The sequence below is a fragment of the Panthera onca genome, chromosome E2, assembly GCF_046562875.1.
Source record: "Panthera onca isolate mPanOnc1 chromosome E2, mPanOnc1 haplotype 2, whole genome shotgun sequence".
NCBI classification, from domain to species: Eukaryota; Metazoa; Chordata; class Mammalia; order Carnivora; family Felidae; genus Panthera; species Panthera onca.
This window is the reverse complement of record NC_138353.1, coordinates 44,840,583-44,859,394: the sequence shown is the minus strand read 5'-3', so window position 1 is coordinate 44,859,394 and position 18,812 is coordinate 44,840,583. Positions and strand designations below refer to the sequence as shown.

The 18,812-nt window shown below is 49.1% G+C and overlaps 1 protein-coding gene across 2 annotated transcripts in view; it reads right to left on the bottom strand.

Moving 5' to 3' along the window:
• Positions 1–12,591: 12,591 nt before the first annotated feature.
• The window catches only part of WWP2 (WW domain containing E3 ubiquitin protein ligase 2), a 151,288-nt gene continuing 145,067 nt past the window's right edge, over positions 12,592–18,812 (bottom strand). For both annotated transcript variants that reach the window (XM_078438935.1, XM_078438936.1), the window contains 7 exons: positions 17,987–18,120; positions 17,521–17,661; positions 16,809–16,929; positions 16,355–16,459; positions 15,334–15,430; positions 15,071–15,143; positions 12,592–14,580 (listed from right to left, as the gene is read on the bottom strand). In XM_078438935.1, coding sequence (XP_078295061.1) covers positions 14,481–14,580; positions 15,071–15,143; positions 15,334–15,430; positions 16,355–16,459; positions 16,809–16,929; positions 17,521–17,661; positions 17,987–18,120 — 771 coding nt within the window. In that variant the 3' untranslated portion in view covers positions 12,592–14,480. The remainder of the gene's footprint in view (positions 14,581–15,070; positions 15,144–15,333; positions 15,431–16,354; positions 16,460–16,808; positions 16,930–17,520; positions 17,662–17,986; positions 18,121–18,812) is intronic.

Here is an 18,812-nt window from a genome sequence, read left to right as displayed (position 1 = left end):
CAACAGGCTCTGTGCTGACCGCTTGCTCAGAGCCTGGAGCCTGCTTCAGATTCTGTGACTCCTTCTCTCTCTGCCCCTCCTCTGCTCACGCTTTGTCTCACTCTGTTTCTCAAAAGTAAGTGTAAAAAAGAAAAATTTTTAACAAAGAGCTAATTAGTAGAAATCAGGAGTTGACAGTATAATATGTAGATAAACTTTTATTCTACTTAATAGAGGCATACCCACGTAAGGGCTGACTTCAAGGTTCATTAAGATTCGGAGACAAAACGGATGGTCAAGGAAAGAACTATGGAGAACCAACTTTGCTTGTCTATTTCAGCAGGCAAAAGTCAGGGTTGTTGTACCTTAACCGAATAAAAGAAATTTGAAATAACAGTCAAAGCCTGAGATATATTTCAAACCACACGAGTGGTGAAGAAGCTTTTGAGATTTGGTTACCAGGTTTCAAACAGAATTGAGGAACCTGGAACATTAACTTTGCCTGGCAAATGGGCAGGAACGAGCCAGTATGTTTCTGAGACTAGCTGGGGAATGAAGAGGCCATCCCAAAGAGTGTGTTACTTATGTAAGGTTCAGGGGGCAGTTAAAGACCACACAGGATTCAGCCCAGATAAGTAGTATAATCTGTACTCAAAAAGCTTTCCAGGGTCTTGTAACAACACAATGCCACAGGCTTTTAACTTTGTCACCATTTCATAAATTGGAAAGTTTGTTGAACATCTAAGACCATGGAAATACCCAGGCCTCATTCCTTGTTGTATTTAATACTTGTTCCTTAATGTATTTAATACTTTGGCCCACAAATGGGCAGAATTAACTCTTTCTTTTCTTTTCTTTTCTTTTTTTTTTTAGTAATCTCTACACCCAACATGGGGCTTGAACTCACAACCCTGAGATCGAGTCCCATGCTCTACCAACTGAGCCAGCCAGGTGCCCTCAATTAACTTCTACCATTCTAACAGGATCCTCTATTTCTACCAAAAACAGTTTGTAGCCTCTAGAGTCACTTAGGCTCATTTTCTAAGGCAAAATTGACATCCTATATAAAAGAGTGACCCTCATAAGGTTATTGATGGAGTCTTGCTTATACAGATAGCAGCTGAAATGACTACAAAACCCATGACCCTCACCTGGAAAAAAGCCTTGTGTTTGTATAGCGTACCCTTCTCAAGATCAGATTTCTAAACTATCTCCATTTTTAAAATTACTAAAAAAGTATGTCCTGGAACAGGTCTGATCCAAAGTCTGGATCCTGCATCCATAGTTGTTAACAGTACTTTCACTTCCACTTTGAACGAACGCTGCAGACTGACTGATTTTGTGTGATAAATAACATCTGAAATATCCCTGAACTTAGAAGTTAGTTATCCTTTTGTCTTTTTAATGTTTATTCATTTTTTAGTGAGAGAGAGTGAAAGCGCAAGCGGGGAAGGGGCCGAGAGAGAGGGAGACACAGAATTCGAAGCAGGCTCCAGGCTCCGAGCTGTCAGCACAGAGCCCGATGTGGGCTAGACCTCCTGAACCATGAGATCGTGACCTGAGCCAAAGTCGGACACCGAAGTTAGTCCACTGACTGAGCCACCCATGCACCCCAGAAGTTAGTTGTCCTCAATGTAAAGATGGAAACTATCAGAATGGAACAACTTTGGGCCAATGAATTCAATGTTAATTCTGCCCAGCCCACCAATCACTAAAGGGACAAAAGAAAAGTAATCCTGTTGAGGAGCTACCATATTATGTCTCCAAAGTGCTAGATGCAAAGTAAACCTTTCCAGCAGGAAAACAGCAACCTCAGAATCACACTCCAATTTCTGGAGGACCCTGCAACTATGAGAACACAGCCATGTACAACTGCTTTCACTTCAAACAAAAGACAGAACACAGGCCCTCATAAAAGAATGAGATACTCTACTCACCAGGAAATTATGAGCAGGATATTTCTTCTACCATTTCCTTACAAAAATATCTGCACAGCATAAGTAAGACTTGGAACGGAGCACCTGTCTGGTAGCTGGTAAAGTGTGCAACTCTTGATCTCAGGATCGTGAATTCAAGCCCCACAGTGGGTGAAGCTTTATAAAATAATAATAATAATAAGACTTGAGAATAAGTTAGGGTTGTTAAACTATAACACACTAAGAAAACGATTTCATCTGCCCCGTCCCCAGAAATGAAATTAGTTGGGGCATGCTTCAAAAGCAAGGAAACATTTGATTTATGTGAGCCACAGCTTTTCTAAACAAATTCATTCCAAATTATTATATATAAGATAAGCAAGTACCGATTTGCATATCTTTATGCTATTCAACTCTGTATTATCAATGTTTGCCTGGGAGCAACACAGAGTTCAGATCTTTCAAAAAATAATAGATATTTTTGTTGGGGGAGTGGTATAAAGTGACTCAGATGGCAGAGAAATGTAAGTGGGGAAAGAAAATAGAGGAAAAGATGGGGCGCCTGGGTGGCTCAGTCGGTTGAGCGCTGACTTCGGCTCAGGTCATGATCTCGCGGTCCGTGAGTTCGAGCCCCGCATCGGGCCCCTGTGCTGACAGCTCAGAGCCCGGAGCCTGTTTCAGATTCTGTGTCTCCCTCTCTCTGGCCCTCCCCCATTCATGCTCTGTCTCTCTCTGTCTCAAAAATAAATAAACGTTAAAAAAAAAAAAAAAAGAAAATAGAGGAAAAGAAAGGAAGGGAAGACCAGGCAAGTTAATGTTTCCAGGGCCTAAATCACGAGAAATCTTTCTGTTTTCCTCTTCGGAGCCAATCTGTTCTTTGACACTAGAGGGCACCATTGACTAGGTTCACCTCTTGGCCAGAGAATCCTTTGCTTGCTAGTTCAGCACAGAATTGGGAGCCTTCCCTAGACTCGCTTCCCATCACTTTTGCTTTTTGCTGCAACTATCCAGACAAGATTTCAAAGGAATGTGGAGAGTGTACGGGTGCAAAAAGATTGGGTCAGGTTGCCATACCTCCACCCTTGCTGTTCTCCACCCACAGTACTCCTAGGGCAATGAATAAACAAAGTTTTCTCTCTGCCCTTCAGATAGCTCATGCTTTGATTTTCCTCGCTGCTGATACCACTCCTGATTTCTTTAAAGACCGTATTCACTAGTGTGCTGGTAAATGTGAAACGAGTAGTCCTCCAAAAGGGGAGCAGCGAGGGGGGAGAGATGTAGTTTGATTTGTGGCCTCTTGCCCACTTCCCTGGTGTAAATATTCTCACCATGGCTTGATTGCAAGACACCAACGTTAGTTGGGGAGGGATGCATGGTAGCACAGTATTACAGAATATTACCTAAGTACAGATACAACAGACAAAAATAACACACATGAAAGTAAAATGCACTAAGGTAATTAGGATAAGACGTATTTTGAGTATGACCTTTATAGAGAATAATTTATTTCAATGTAAATTTATAAAACTTACCTACTGCATTATTGTCTCTGGGAATCTGTTTTTAAGGTGCCCTCCAAGTGGTTCCTGTACACATGGAAGTGAGAGAACCTTTATTTTGATATAGACAAATCTATCCATTTCTTGCCTATAGGTGGCATTCTGTGGATCCTATTTAAGAAGTCCCTTCCCAGCTCAAGACCTCTTCTCCTACCCACGTCTATCCCACTCTACAAAGTGTCTCCCTTCGCAGATTAGCTCCCATGTCAACCTCTATCGACACACTACAGCTAAAGTCTGATCACTAATAACATAGTGTGGCTACTCTTTTAACCAAAATAAACCAACTTAGGTCCTTACGTGATCTATTATCCCTTCTTTCTAGATTTTCAACCCTGGCTTTATCCCTACTCATACCCCTCAGCATATAAACACTCAATTTTCTCCCATTTCTCACATACACACAACACACACACACACACACACACACACACACGCACACACACACGCACACACACGCACACACACACCCTCTGTCCTGGTTAATTTCAGCAAATAGCCATTTATGTTTGCTGCCTTCTCTTCTTTATCTTCTGGGCATTTTTTAAAAATTCTTATGCAGTCCATCTTTTGTCCCCACCAGACCACTAAGAGCCTGCACCAAAGTCACCAGTGGCTTCCATTTTGCCCATCCAGTTGACCCCTGTCAGCCCTGACCTCTCTTGACCTGACCTCTGAAGGTTTCTCTCCTGGTACCAGTCCTGCTTCTCTGGGACCCCGGAGCTCCTTTTACTCAGTTTCCTCTAAAGCTTCATCTTACTTAACCTATCATTTACAAATTTTTTAAAGTCTTGATCTATATGATGCTTCTAATTCCAGTACTCATTCCTCTTCTTCATGCCATATCTGGCAAGTCACCCACTAACCCAGAATTTAGGAGTCATACTGGCCAGCCTCTGCATGCTGGCCATCCACCTGCTGGTCCTACCACGGGGACTGCATGTGACGGCTGCCCTCTGCATTTCTCTGCCCCTGTTCAGACATTCATCTCTGTTGATGGGGTTGCTTACCTGCAATTTCTGCATACTTTCTCACCTTCCTTTTCCATATTTTATCCTCACAACAGAACATTTTATCCTCACAAAACAACATTTTATCCTCACAACACATCTTCATGCCTGGAAGATGAATCTCTGATGGAGAGGATTGCATGAATCTCACTCCTCAGCTCATGACTATCATCATCATCATCATCATTATCATCACTTTTAAGACCCCTCTTGCTTGAACTTTTTTTACCTTTCTTGTGATTTCCATTATAATTTTAACCGCCCCCCCCCCACACACACATACACAAGTGATAGATGCTTAAATGTGTTTAGTAAATGTCCTTAGATATGGATGAGTCCTGGAAGAATCTACAGTATAATTTTGTATGTGCATGCATTTAAATTTACATTTATGATATTTTCTTTTTGATCTCATTCTTCCCTCCCCTTTTAAAATTCAAAATATTTTAAAGATAAGACATGTCTTCATTGTTTTATGGATAGACACATACCCTTCATAGCTTTTCATTGCTTGTAACAAAGATAATACTCTGTGGTCCTCAAATCCTAGTTCATATTCCTTGTTCCTGACCTACCACAAATAATACTTCCCATCCCTTTTGCTGCTAGAGACACCCACAGGGCAGCCCAGACAATGAGGAGATGTGAGTACAAGCATCATAAAGCCGCTTCTGCATCTCCCTCCCCCCTCCCCTTGGCAATAGAGGAGAAACATGTTGAGATTCACCCTGACCTGCCAATCTCATTCACACCATTCCTACTTACCCTCTATCAGTGCTCAGCCACACCAGCTCTCTACCCATTTCTGGAACATGCCAGTCTCCCAAATCAGGCCACTGTGCCTGATGGGCCCAACCCCAGATGTAGCTCTTTGCTTGACTGGCTCCTTCCTAGTTTCCAGGTCTCCAGGCCAAAACTCCTGTTTTGAAATGCTCTCCCTAAGGTCCAGTCTAAACTAGATCCTTTCTCCCCTGTCCCGATTGCCCACACTATTCTCTATCCTATTTATCCAGGGTACAGCATGGCGACTATAGTTAATAATACTGTATTGTATACTTGAAAGTTGCTACGAGAGGAGATCTTAAGTGTTCTCATCACAACACAGCCTTAAATGTTCTCAATGACAACAACAAAATGGTAATTATGTGAGGTGATGGATGTGTTAACTAACCTTATTGTGGTACTCATTTTGCAATACATACATGTATCAAATCATCATCTTGTACACTTTGAACTTACACAATATTCCATGCCAATCATGTATCAATAAAGCTGGAAAAAATACCTATCAAGGGGCTTCCCATGCCCCACGGCAGACAGCTGATGCACCCAGGGTGCATGCCCTGTGGGAGAGCAGGGACAGGATAAAAGTCAAAGTTCAATGCATGAGCTGCTTCTCCCCACCCGTATACCCTATATTTTAGCCAGTGTGAAACAATTCCAAGGAGTTGGCAAACAATCATGACTATAGAATCCAAAGTTCAAGGGTGAAATGAATTCCCTCCCAGAACAAACAATGCGTCCACATGGACGGCCCAGCAGGGCCCAGATGCTCATGCAAAAGGCCACTATTGAGGGAGATGTGCCCCTTGGGCCGATGTCAGCGGGAGCCCTGGAGCTGCAGAGGCCATCCTTCAGGCTAGTTCACTGCTGTAATGGTACCACCTATCTTGCTGCTCACCCTGTAATTACAAAGGAAACAGACCCAAAATTGTCCTTGAGAGACTGGACATGACTCTGGCCAATTGGGTTTGGCCAGAGGCCCAGATAAACACTAATGACATCCCTAGGCAGCGTGCTAGTCACAGGCTGGGCCAGACGCAAGGTCTCTGAGCCCATCAGTGCTGCTGGGCAAATGATGTCAGGCTGTGGACGGGGGGCAGGGACTGAAATTACTCCCCTTCCCAGTATTTGCTTTCCCCAAGTACAGGAAGAAGAGCAGTAATGGTACCTTCCTGCCTATATTCCTGGTTAGTGTGATGTTTTTCATCTACAGATAATAATCTCCATGCTCTGGCTCTTTCATTTACTAAAAATCATAGCCACATCCAGGATCCAGGACACGGAAGAGACTCTAATCCAAGGACACTTAATCTGACCTAGGAACGGTATATTAGTTAGCTCTTGCTGTGTAATGAATCGCCCTAAGATTCAGCAGCTAGAACAACACACACTATGATCTCACGGTTCCTGCAGGTCAGGAGCCCCAGCACAGCCTGGCTGGGTTCTCTGCTCCAGGATGCTCACAGGTGATAATCATGCTATCAGCCGGGCTGCAGTCATCTGAAGGTTCCATGCACATGCGGTTATTGGCAGGATTCAATTCCTCATGGGCTACTGGACTGAGGATCTCAGTCTCTTGCTGGCTATTGACACGGATCTGCCCTTAGTCCTTTGCCACATGGGCGTCTCCAACACAAAAACTTACTTCGTCAAAGTGCACAAGCAGAGAGGGCAGTGGAGAACCAACTAGCAAGAAGGAGGTCACAATCCTTTGTAATTCAGTCACAGAAGGGACACCCATCACCTTTGCCATGTGCCATTGGTAAGAAGCAAATCACAAGCCTAGCACCACTCAAGTGGAGGGATTATTAGCCCACTAGCATGTGAACATTGGGAGGGAGTCATAAGGGGGCCACCTAAGAAGTGAGCCTTCCACTGATAATGAACGAGGATTCACCAGAGTAATTCACAACAGGCTACTGTGGGTTTTCCTTTTTTAAAATTTCAGTGCCTAATTAATGTGTTAGAATGAAGATAATATTAATAAAAAATGCAGAAATAAAACATTCTCATGTTTATAAACAGGACTATCTATTGGCTTTGGAGAGAGAAAAGCAAAACAAAGCAAAGCAAACCCCGATGAACTAAATCAGAGCTCTGAGAGAAGTGAGGCATGATGGGCTTAATCATGGCCAATTAGCAAAACTTCAATAATGACATGAATTTATCTTTGCTCCCAGCCAAGACTCCATTAAAATGATGGTGAATGAATGTAAAAGATCTCCCACTTTTCCCTGGCCACTTGGCCCAATTTGAGAGAGAGCACCTGAGAGGTAGAAAAGAGAATTCAACAAATTTTTAGGCGGAAAGCAGAAGTGGCCAGCGGCAGGATCCCCAGCCAAGATTAGTGTGGAAGGTGTTTAGCCAAGGAGAGTTCTGGTGAGCCGGGAAAGACTCGGACCCGAAAGAGGTTGGAGTTAGTGCCACAGGAGTAAACAGGGGCAGATTAGGTGAAAGTCAAGTCCCCTTTGGGACCCCTATGGAAAGATGGCCAGTTGCAAGCTGCCCGCTCCTCATACCCACTGCCCCGGGAGATCTATCGAAGGAAAGGAAGTTAATGGAGATGGCAGATGAACCATGTGTTAGCCCTCTCCAGCCTAGCTAAAATGACAGCAAAGAAAGCCTTATAGAAGTCTTACTCCACTTCAGTGATGTTCAACACAGTGTTAAAAGGTGGAAAGCAGGTGGAGGCGTCTAACTGGCCATGCAGAAGCCTTACCCTAAAACACTGCAGAGGGAGATGCAGGGGAGAAATGAGTGAGCCCCCCGAGAGACTCAGTACCTGGGGCAGCAGGAGGGCAGGAAGAGAGCTGACAACCGGGGTAATTAAAATTAGTTTCTGTTTGGAAGGGTGGGGCACCCAGGTTCCCCCGACCAGCACCCCGGCCCCAGCCACAGAGCCTAACTACCGCCCCTCTGCCAGCTGCAGACCAGGCTGAGGGGGGAGGTGCAGGGCTGAAGAAAGAAAAGGTCAAGTCAGTGGCTGGGACTCTAAGAACCTAGGTTCCTTCCTTCTCCTTACTCCCAAGAAGCCCATGGGCAGGTACTCCAACTCAGGTACATCCTTCCCCTCAGGCAGGGAATAGAGGATTCATCTCTGGAGAAAATGGTCACCCCAGAGAAAAAAACGTGAACAGCGACATTCAGGTCCCACTGAAAAGGTCCGCTTGCCACCTAATCCTCTTACAGCAAAGACCAGCAGGCAAGAGACCACCCCGGAGTGTTTTCTTCTGAAATATGGAGAGCCACCGAGTTTAAGGAAGGAGTTGTTTTCTCACTCTGTGCCGTTTCCTAACGGTTTTGTAGCTGTCTCCACCTGCCCTGTTGTGACATCCATTTTAGAACCTTATCTTTTGAGTGGCAGTTTGGGCCCCAGCCTGGGGTGACCTAGGAGTATCACAGATCCAGGCCAGATCCAGGGATGGTTTGTCTGGATGAGTTTCTGCCTCCGTGTTTTTCAAAGCCACAGCCAGGTGCAGAGCACAGGCAGTCCGGTTTTGTTGCAGTTTGCTGGTTGGCCTGCTTGCATGAAACAGGAGGGAGCAGTGGGCCGGTGCCCAAGCCCTGTCTGTACTGGAGCTTACTTAGACCCCTTTACCCCACCGAGGCTCACTCCCAGCCACCACTGCCAGGCCCTGGGCGTGGCACAAATCTTGTTCCATTTGCATTTTGTTCTATTTCCGACCCTTGGAAATCTTTTTCTCTTTTTTTTTTTTTTTAATTTATTTTTGGGACAGAGAGAGACAGAGCATGAACGGGGGAGGGGCAGAGAGAGAGGGAGACACAGAATCGGAAACAGGCTCCAGGCTCCGAGCCATCAGCCCAGAGCCTGACGCGGGGCTCGAACTCACGGACCGCGAGATCGTGACCTGGCTGAAGCCGGACACTTAACCGACTGCGCCACCCAGGCGCCCCTTTTTTTTTTTTTAATTTATGGAAATCTTTATCTTGTTTTTGAACGGGCCTTTTTGGCTTTCTCTTTTTATATTTTATGTGTCTTTATTATATGTTTGGAACAGAAAGGTTGGCCAAGTCATGAATTCACTGTGCCATCTTGACGGAACTCCCTGTGGTTTCTAACACGATTTTACTCGCAAAAGAAGCAGGGCTCCTAGAAGAGGTGATTACGTGTTTGGGGCAACAGAACTAAAGCTGGGAACAGATTATCATATAGGCCATCAAAGATATCCAAAAGAGTGACGGCAGAGTCAAATTGAAGGGGCCCAAACTGAAAAGCATCATAAGAAAATAATTACTGTCATCAGGACCCTCTGAATTCAAGTTAGACCCTGAGTCCATGATGTTCAAATGGTACAAATAATAAAAGTGTGCCAAAGAAGTGACATGCTCTGATCTGAGTCTGTTGATGCTTGATTCATAAAGTATGGACTACAGAAAAGTGAACTGGACTGTGGTACTTGAACCAACCTCAGACTCAGAGGACCTGATAAACAAAAGGATATTGAAAACTAGGTTTACAGGGTAGGACTACAGGGAAATGAGCTGGGGTAATAACTTTGGGCATTAACTCAATTTTCTTCCCAGGATGAGGCTAGAGCCTTGTTGATGCCAAGTTTGGCTGAAGAAGCAGGAGAGCTTGCTATCTGTCGGCATTCTTGTAGAGACATACAGCTCTTTAGGGTTTATCTATTAGAGTGATGAGATCCCCAATATAGAAGGCCAGTAAGGTAGCAAGAACTGAGATCCCATATCCAGTGAGGTCCCAGTGACGCCTGGGAGACTCACCAGAAATCTTGGGTGACAAAGGATCACAAGACAAAGGGTGACAAAGGATGACAAAAGATCACTGGAGATCTTGGGTGACAAAGGAAATCCTACCAGCGCTTCACTTCCAAAAAATTCTTACAGTTTTGGCTAATTATATCAGGAACTTATTACAGTGCATAGGAGTAGGGGAGCCTCTCTGCCTATCTAATTCTCCTTGAAACACTTCAGAATAAGAAAAAAAAATGAGGGGTGCCTGGGTGGTTCGGTTAAGCGTCCAACTTTGGCTCAGGTCATGATGTCAGAGTTGAGTTTGAGCCCTGTGTCGGGCTCTGTGCTGTCAGCTCCAGCTGTGGAACCTGCTTCAGATCCTCTGTCTCCCTCTCTCTCTGCCCCTCCCCTGCTCTCTCTTCCAAAAATAAACATTTTTTAATAATTGAGGATATAATAAAAGCAAAGAAAAGTAATTAGAACCCCCCAGGGTGAAAGACTGTATGAGGAAGAAACAGTTTTGTTATATTATACTATTTAGCTCTGGAGCAAACAACATTTATTTGTATAATCATGGTAATATAGATGGTTTTTGTTGCTTTTCAGCTTTTTGAATAAACCTTTAGAAAAAGTACAGATGATTTCCTTATGATTAAATAATAGAATGTAAATATCAAAAAAAAAAAATTTGATTGTATAAAAGTAAAAGGACAGCTGCCCAGAGTTAGGGGAGGGAAATGGGAACAGAGAGCTGGAAGGGCAGCTGGTGGGCGGGGCAAGAATGCAGTCCACAAAGTGGGGTGGCAAGGGACCCTGCCCACTGTGAAGGCCAGTAAAACAAGAACCTTTCCGAGGGGCATGGGGGAGACTATGTTGGGAGTTTAAAACTCTATCTGGAAGGATTCAAAAGAAACTAGCATTAATAGTGGCCTTTGGCAGGTGATCAGGGTGGCTGAGGAATAAAAAAGGGGCGGGGCTTTCACTGTGGACCCTTTGTATCTTTGAATTTTAAACCTTTTTAAAAATTTTTTGGGGGGCCCCTGAGTGGCTCAGTCGGTTAAGCGTCCGACTTCGGCTCAGGTCACGATCTCACTGTCCGTGAGTTCGAGCCCCGTGTCGGGCTCTGTGCTGACTGCTCAGAACCTGGAGCCTGTTTCATATTCTGTGTCTCCCTCTCTCTCTGACCCTCCCCCATTCATGCTCTGTCTCTCTCTGTCTCAAAAATAAATAAACGTTAAAAAAAATTTAAAAAAAATTTTTTTCGGGGCACCTGGGGGACTCAGTTGGTTAAGCGTCCAACTCGTGATTTCGGCTCAGGTTGTGATCTCATGGTTTGTGAGATCGAGTCCTGTGTTGAAAGTGCAGAGACTGCTTGGGATTCTCTGTCTCTCTGTCTCTCTCTGCCCCTCCCCTGCTCACTCGCTCTCTCTCAAAATAAACATTCTTTATAAATAAATAATTAAATACATATATAAAAATGTTAAATAAAAATAAAGGTACATCATCAACACTCCAACTTGCAGGACTGCCCCCTCCTTGAAGAACAGCGTGGGTGGCCAAGACCTGCCCAAGCGCACTCGCTGAAGCTTTGCCACCATGAGCAAACCACTGGCCACAACTATAATGACCCTTAGGATGGAGATGGGTGTATTACAGGAGTCATACTGCAGAATATTAACAGTAAAGAATCATTTAGACCTACGTTGACGAACATGGAAAGGTTTCCCTAACACCCAGCAGAATGAGACAAGTGAGTTGCTCAACATATAGAAGATCCCATCTTTGGTATATTTAAAAATCACACGTATATTTGATTTTCATATGCACACTAGGTAACATGGAAGGGCCATGGCAAACTTAACAGTTCTTTCTGAGGTAAGACGAGGAGAAGAGTTTCCATCCGAACATGCCTTATTTGAATTTATTGTGAGATGTCTGCACAATGTGCAGAGTTTTTTTCAATAATTTTCTCAAAGCACAGCATTGCTCTGGTTAAGTAAAAAAAAGGCTCTGGGGTGGGGCAATGAATTCACCTATAAATTCCAGGGAGGAGCCACTCTGAACATCTCTCTGCCTCTCCTGAGAAGAGGCACAATCAGGGCAAGTTCTTGATCAACGTCATTTCCACGCCAAACGCATCGAGACACAGCAACATGATGATCTGTCCCAAGTGAATCCTTAAGGGTGGCAAGACTTCGTGTGACCATTCGCTCAAGATGACGACATCCCTCTATCATCATGGGACTCAGTAAATGTTTCTCGAATGAATGACTGCCCGGACGCTGTCCCCAAGAGCTGGTTTCCAAAACCCACCCACCCTGCAGCCACAGCTGTTCATGTTCTAGCCCCACAAGAGCTGCTCACAGAAACCCAGGCCTGGCAGGGAGAGGCTGACGGCGTCCAAAGGGTGCAGTGAAGTAACCATGCCCAACGGCTATAACAGTGACCCCTGCACAGGGACTCAGCCACCCGTCAGAAGCCTGACAGTCTTGGTTAATAACACGCACATTCCTAAAACCAGCAAGGTTATGGCACTTCCACCCCTATGTGGGCCTGGAGGGTGTATGGGGCCCAGAGGCCTCTTGTCTGGAGGACAGCGATTCTGTAGACATCCACGCCAACACCACCTACAGCTGCTGATTGTTTATTGCACGAGAAACTGGCAATACCAAGGCAAGGGGGTAGGCATTACAAAACAATCTGGTGACCAACCCAGGGCTACCGAAGGACATTCTACACAACACCTCGGTTATATACACGTATGTACACGCACGCACACACATGAACACACTCGGAACACCTGTGAGCCTCAGCCTTCCAAGCCCCCAACGGTAGCTTACACCCCCAACCCCCAGTAGAGCAGGACACTGCGGGGAAGCACAGCAAATGACTCAAGGAAAGAAAAAAAGTTGAGCTCTAGGGAGCTGAGCCACTCAGATCAGCACACACAACACAGTGGACACGGGCCATCCCTCCGCAGGCCAGGGGGAAGGAAAAGGACCTGGGGGTGTGAGGCTGTCCCCAGGAGGCCCCGTGACTGATCAGTGGATCTGCCTGGGGTCCCAGGAAGGTCAAGCTAGTCTACAGCTGGTGCTCAGTGCTAGAGCCCCAGGGGCCCGCACCAGGGAGCTCACGACAACCACCAGCATCCCAGAGGAGCAGGTACGCCTTGCGGGTCTCCACACGTGGCGGAATGAGCACGTCAGAGGCTGGCGGGAGCTCCGGAAACCAAGTCAGACAGTGTGCAGCAGCTCGAAGCCCTTCCACTGGTCTCCAAGAGCATCGTTTTCCACGTGCGGATAAAGCCTCACTTCTAGGCAGAATGAACACACTCTAGGGTGGCTGGGACACACTGCATTCTCAATGGGAGACTAATGGACCAGCCTGTAGCCTCAGGGGCTGGCGGGGGACAACAGGGTCACCCACGCCCACGTGCTCCAGCACTTGGGGCTGCCTGGACAACTACATCTAGCAAAGGGAGTTCTCTGTCAAAGGTGGCAAGGTTGGGTGGCACTCAGGACACCGCCCCCTCCGCCTCTCTGTCAACGCTTGGGGACTAGGCCGCGCGGAAGCGGAGTCACCGGGTCAGGCCTGCCTGAGCTCACAGAACTGCTGAGCGGGTTCCTAAGACGAGCAGCCATTTGGGGAATCCCTGGACCAGTGGTGCCGGATCCCTCAAGGTCCCAGCAACACCTGGCATCCCAGCTCCTTGACAGAAAGCGCCAGCAGCACACCAACATCGAAACACAGAGCAATCCTGCACACAAAACGCTTCAAGTGGATGTCAAAGGGAGAAGAAAGTCTGAGGGAGTCTGTGGTTTCCACCCCACTGACACCCAAGCAGCTGGTACCACCCTTTGTTTGCGGGAAAGAACAAACTGGCCAGCACTGAGTGCAGAGACGGGCCTTGCTGCTCAGCCTCGGTGACAGGAGCCTGCAGGGAGAGGAGGCGGCAGGCCCAGCTCTCTCCGGGTATGGGAGGAGTGCCTCTCGCTCAGACCTCCATCTTACACAGATCACTGGGAAAGTTCTATTTAAAACAGAACCTCTTTTACTGGCAAAGACTCTGGGCCTTGTCGGTCCAGAACAGCTACCCCAAGCGAGTGGCTGGTCTCCTTCTCGCCTGACTGGCCCGTCGGACCCAGGGCTTCTGCCACAGCTCTTCAGCAGAAGGCACCCTCCCTGCACGCTCATGCATACCTACGGCTGGTCTTCGGGGAAAAGGAGGGAGAGCTTACAGAGAGGGTCAGGCCTCCAGACTCTGAAACGGGTGACGGGGCCAAGGTGACATGGGGGCTTTATTCCAGACTGCCACCAGTGGGTAGGGGGGGAAGGGAGGGAGACAGGCAGGGCCTCCAGAGGTCAGACTCTGCCACCACCAGCCTGATGACAGTGTGGTCCCACGCACGGCCACCGCTTGGGGGGGCCTCCCGAGTGCTGCGTGGCCTCCGGCCTCTTGGGCAGGAAGAACTCGGGACTATGTGTGCGCTGGGGGGCGTGGGAGGGGGCGGCCTCGGTCACTCCTGTCCAAAGCCTTCAGTCTCCTCGATGGCATACAGCAGCTTCTCTTTCAGCTGTTCATAGCTCTTGTATGGGGGGAGATCCAGACGGTTGAAACTGTTGAAAGAGGGAACAGAAGAGTCAGCACAGAGGTCAGGGTTCCATGGCCCTGCTCCAGCCTGGCCGCAGGGGGTGGTCAAAAGAGTTCATGTGACTGTGGCTCAAACATGCCAAGTGGCCAGACGCCAGAAGAGAGTCCTTGAGGGCCCCGCTGTGTGAGGCCTTAATGCTTCTGGTCCCCAGACCATGGGAGGGTTAGGAGACAGGGCAGGGCCACTGGAGAAAGGGGGAACTGGGCAGCAGGGCACACGGGGAGGCAGCTCTCTGTCTACTGGAAGAGAAGTGTTTGAGTATTTAACAGCCGGTAAGGACATGAGGACTGCTGCCGTAACTCCCAAAAGATCAGAGGCCCCTCCTCTCGAACCCCAGAGCCACACGGAAGTTGCCAGAGTCAAGTCCCAAAGCAGCCCCACTCACTGGACTGCCCTCAGGAGCTCATCCGGTCTGTGAGGTTCTAGCCACCTCCCACTAACACCAAAATGCTCACCACGTGTGGCTTCTGGGCAGCCAGGTTTCCTTGCCAACCTTGTCGACGCAAAACTTCTGTGGTCCATTGCTACCTGTTATCCAAAGAACACCACATCAGGTACAACTGAACCATCCCCTCCCACGGCAGGACCCTGGCTGCACCCACAGTGGAGGGGGGCTCAGGCCCACTGACTTGCTTCCAAGGAGATTTTAAGCCCCGCCCGCCTTTCGAGCTGCCCTCACACCAGCCCCAGGGCACCAGCAGGGCAAGGGGAGACGCACCAATGAGTTCGGCAAATCCTCCAACAGGCAGGCGGCAAGTCCCGGTGACGAACTGCAGCAGGCGGATCCTCTTCTCATTGTCCATCTCCTTCACCACCTGGAACTCCACGAGTCAGCGCAGAGCCAGACAAGCCACCTGACCCAGAACCTCGCCCTAACCTGTGACTCCAGGCAGCCAGGACCCCTCTTTGGGGCTGAGAACACAAAGCCCGGGGTTGGGGGCAGGGGCGGTTACAGCCACCAACCTCAGAAACCCCCAAGCCGCCGCCTCTGAGGGGCTGTGTCCATAGGACAACCCCACCAGTCCGCGGGACAGGTCTCGGTCTCAGGGGCACCTCGAGCTGGATTTTCTTTTCCCGTCCAAGTTGTACTTGTAAGAACATACCAAGGATGGGAGTGATTGCTTAAGGGGTATGGGGTTTCTTCTTGGGGGTGATGAAGAGTTCTGGAATTAGATGGTGGTAATGATCACATCACACCGTGAAAGGCCAGTGAACTGTACACCTTAACATGGTGAACTTTATGAGATGGGAATTGCACTGTCATGACGACATGTTCACATACGTCCTTTTCTCCAGGGGTGCTACGCTTCGTGACAACAACGACAAGACTACACCCAGGAAAGAACCAATTCATCAGGTCCAGGACTCCAAGCTCATTCGGTTTCTCTGGAGCCCAGCACACGCAGTCCCGTCCCACCCGGCTGGAGGGCAGCCGCGCCCTGCGGGAGCTTCCCTTCCTGCCCGCAGGCTGGCGCTCCTGCACCCCAGTGTTTTCAGCGGGCCCAAGGCTGACCACCACCATGTCCTGTCAAGTGCACCGGCCACAAGCCAGCTGCAACCGCGCTGTTCGGCCCCAGGTCGGGTTTCTCCTTGGGGAGGGCGTCAAGGAGGAGGGAGGTGACCACACAACAAGGGTCCTCGAGCTTAAGATCTCATCAGGTCTCGTTCCTGTGGCTGACTGCTGAAACACCCCAGCCGAGACCCGCACCCGACTCCGGTGAGATGGGTCCCGGGCCTACCTGCCAGAACCACTGGATCTGCTTGCTGTTCTTGGTGTAGTGCCGGTAGATGGTGTTCTTCTGCCAGTCGCTCATGTCTATCTCCTGCATGCCACACAGCATCAGCTGCAGAGGGGACAGGTGTCAGCGGGCCAGCGCCAGCCCCCTCCCCACAGGTGCACAGTGCCTCATCCACCACTAGCAGGTGAAACCATCCTGAACGTTTTCATCTGTTTCTGCTGGCGGTGGTGATGATCTGGGCAATACAGCCCTGAACGTGGAACCCCTCAAAACGAGGGCCAGGGGAGGAATAGGTGTGAGAAACCAGATCACACCCATCCGCCCCGCGGCGGCCTCGAGCCGGAGGGAGTGTGAGGTTTTACTGGTGAGTCCCTCCGGGGGACGCAGTTGGCCAACAGAGGGCAGGACGGCCCCAGAGGCAGAGGTGCAGGGTGGAGGCAACCTCAGTTCTCACCTCCAGCTCTTTCTCATCAAAGTAGCGCAGCCACTCCAGGGGGGCCACCTCATTGAAGCCGTCCAGGAAGGCTTTGGTCTGCTCTTCCACGCCCCGGGTGAAACGCCAGTCGGTTAGGAGCCTGAAACAGAAGATCAGCCATCAGTGGCACCGAGACCCGCTCCTCAGGTGCAGCTCGGGGCCTGCCACGAGGCTGTTGTCACACGGCAGCAAGGGATCAGGTGACGGTAACCAGGAGACACTGGAGTCTGTGACATTCCACCCCCTCCTCTACCTCCCACCGTCGCTGGCTGAACTTCAGGCATGTGGAGGTGAAGACGCTAGACCAAGAGACCTGAAGGAGGCACATGGGTGAAGTCGCGCACAGACGCGCGTCAGAGAATGGACTTGGGTAGGCACCCGGGACACAGAAATCCTGCCAGTTAGAAGGAAGAGGGAGATGTTCAAGTTTCATGCCTCTTCAAGGCCCTGCAGTCTCGAAGGCTACCATGTGGGGAAAAAGCGCCAACAGGAGCTCTAACATGACCTTGGGCTCCGGTTTCCTCAGCTCTGGTCAGCGTGTGATGGCCCTGGGTAGCCATCACAGGCCAATGCCAAATGGGAGGCTGTGATCCCCGGTGAAATACCCGGGCGCCTGGCTGGAGGGTGCCCCAGAGACGAGGGGGCTCTGCCCTTCCCCCCCGCCACCGGCTCCCCAGTGCTTGAGACTCACATGATGTACTCTTCCTTGTTCTCCTCTGTCACTCGGATGCTCTCACCACCTTCCTTTAGCTCATGGGTTGTCACCTTGCCCAGGATCTCCATGTCCTGGATGAAGTACAGCTCTAGACCACACTCTTCCAGGTTGTTCTCTCTGGGGGCACGAGACACCAAGAGGGAAGAGGTCTATCTCAGAAGGGTCTTCCCTTATCCTGCTCCGTCACTCACATTAGTGTTCGTGGGATGCAAGGACTCACAGGTAGCTGAAGTCCAGAACAGAGCCCGGGACCTCTCCCTGAGGCACAGAGTGAATTCCAGAGCTGCCCTCCAGGGAAACCTGGGAGCCGTGCATCTCCACAAGCATTTACACAGCCTATAAGAGTGCAAGGCCACTCTGGCGGAGAACATACAGGCCAACCGTGCTACTCCCCACCCAGAGACCCCTCTCCTCCCAACACGGTGCAAGGGAGAGGACTCACTTGATCCAGACGATAGAGTTGTAGAATTCAGGGTCAATAGATTCCAGGTCTTTCAGGGTTGGTCTCTTGTTGAGCATCCGCTTATAGAAAGGGAGGGTGAAGCCTGTGTCAATGAACTTCCCATGATACAGAGCCTGAGGAAGAAGAGACACGCCGAAGGGGTTCGGTCTTCAGAGGACCCTGCCCAAGTCAGGCTCTCGGATGCTCCTCACCAAAGCCCAACTACTGCTACCTGCCCTCTCTCAAGAGCGCCTACGACCTTGGGACACCTGCAGACCACAGGGACAAGCAGAGCCAGCCTGCTTAGGAGCCCACTGCCTGCCCAGCACGCTCACCCGCCAGCTCCCTGTTCTAGCAGAGATCTGCCCGCACTCCCAGCACAGCCCCAGGCGGCGGCCCTGACTCATTGACGCTCAGAGCTGGGCCGCAGAGGCAGCCAAAAATAATGCAGACGCTGTCAATGGCAAGAGCTGGCGGGCCAGTGGTGAGTAATAGTCTAGGGTTTTACTGGTCTGTCCTGTCGGCTGCGGGGCCAGGCGGGTCTCTAGACCTGGGAAGAATGTGCCCACTTCCTGAGCCCAGCACCTTAGCCAAGAACTTCCAGACAAGGGGAAGGGACATATTTAGTCATGGGCTCTGGGGTTCCTGCAGGCAGAGCATTCAGGAAGTCAGGAAGAAGCAAAGGAAAGTGAGCGATGAAACATCTCCAACTACCAAAAATGGCAGAAGGACTATATGACTCTCACAGGCTCCCCCTTCTCAATCCCGGTTCTCTGCCCTCACGAGACACTTGACAGGATACACATGACATGACTCCCTTCTCTAC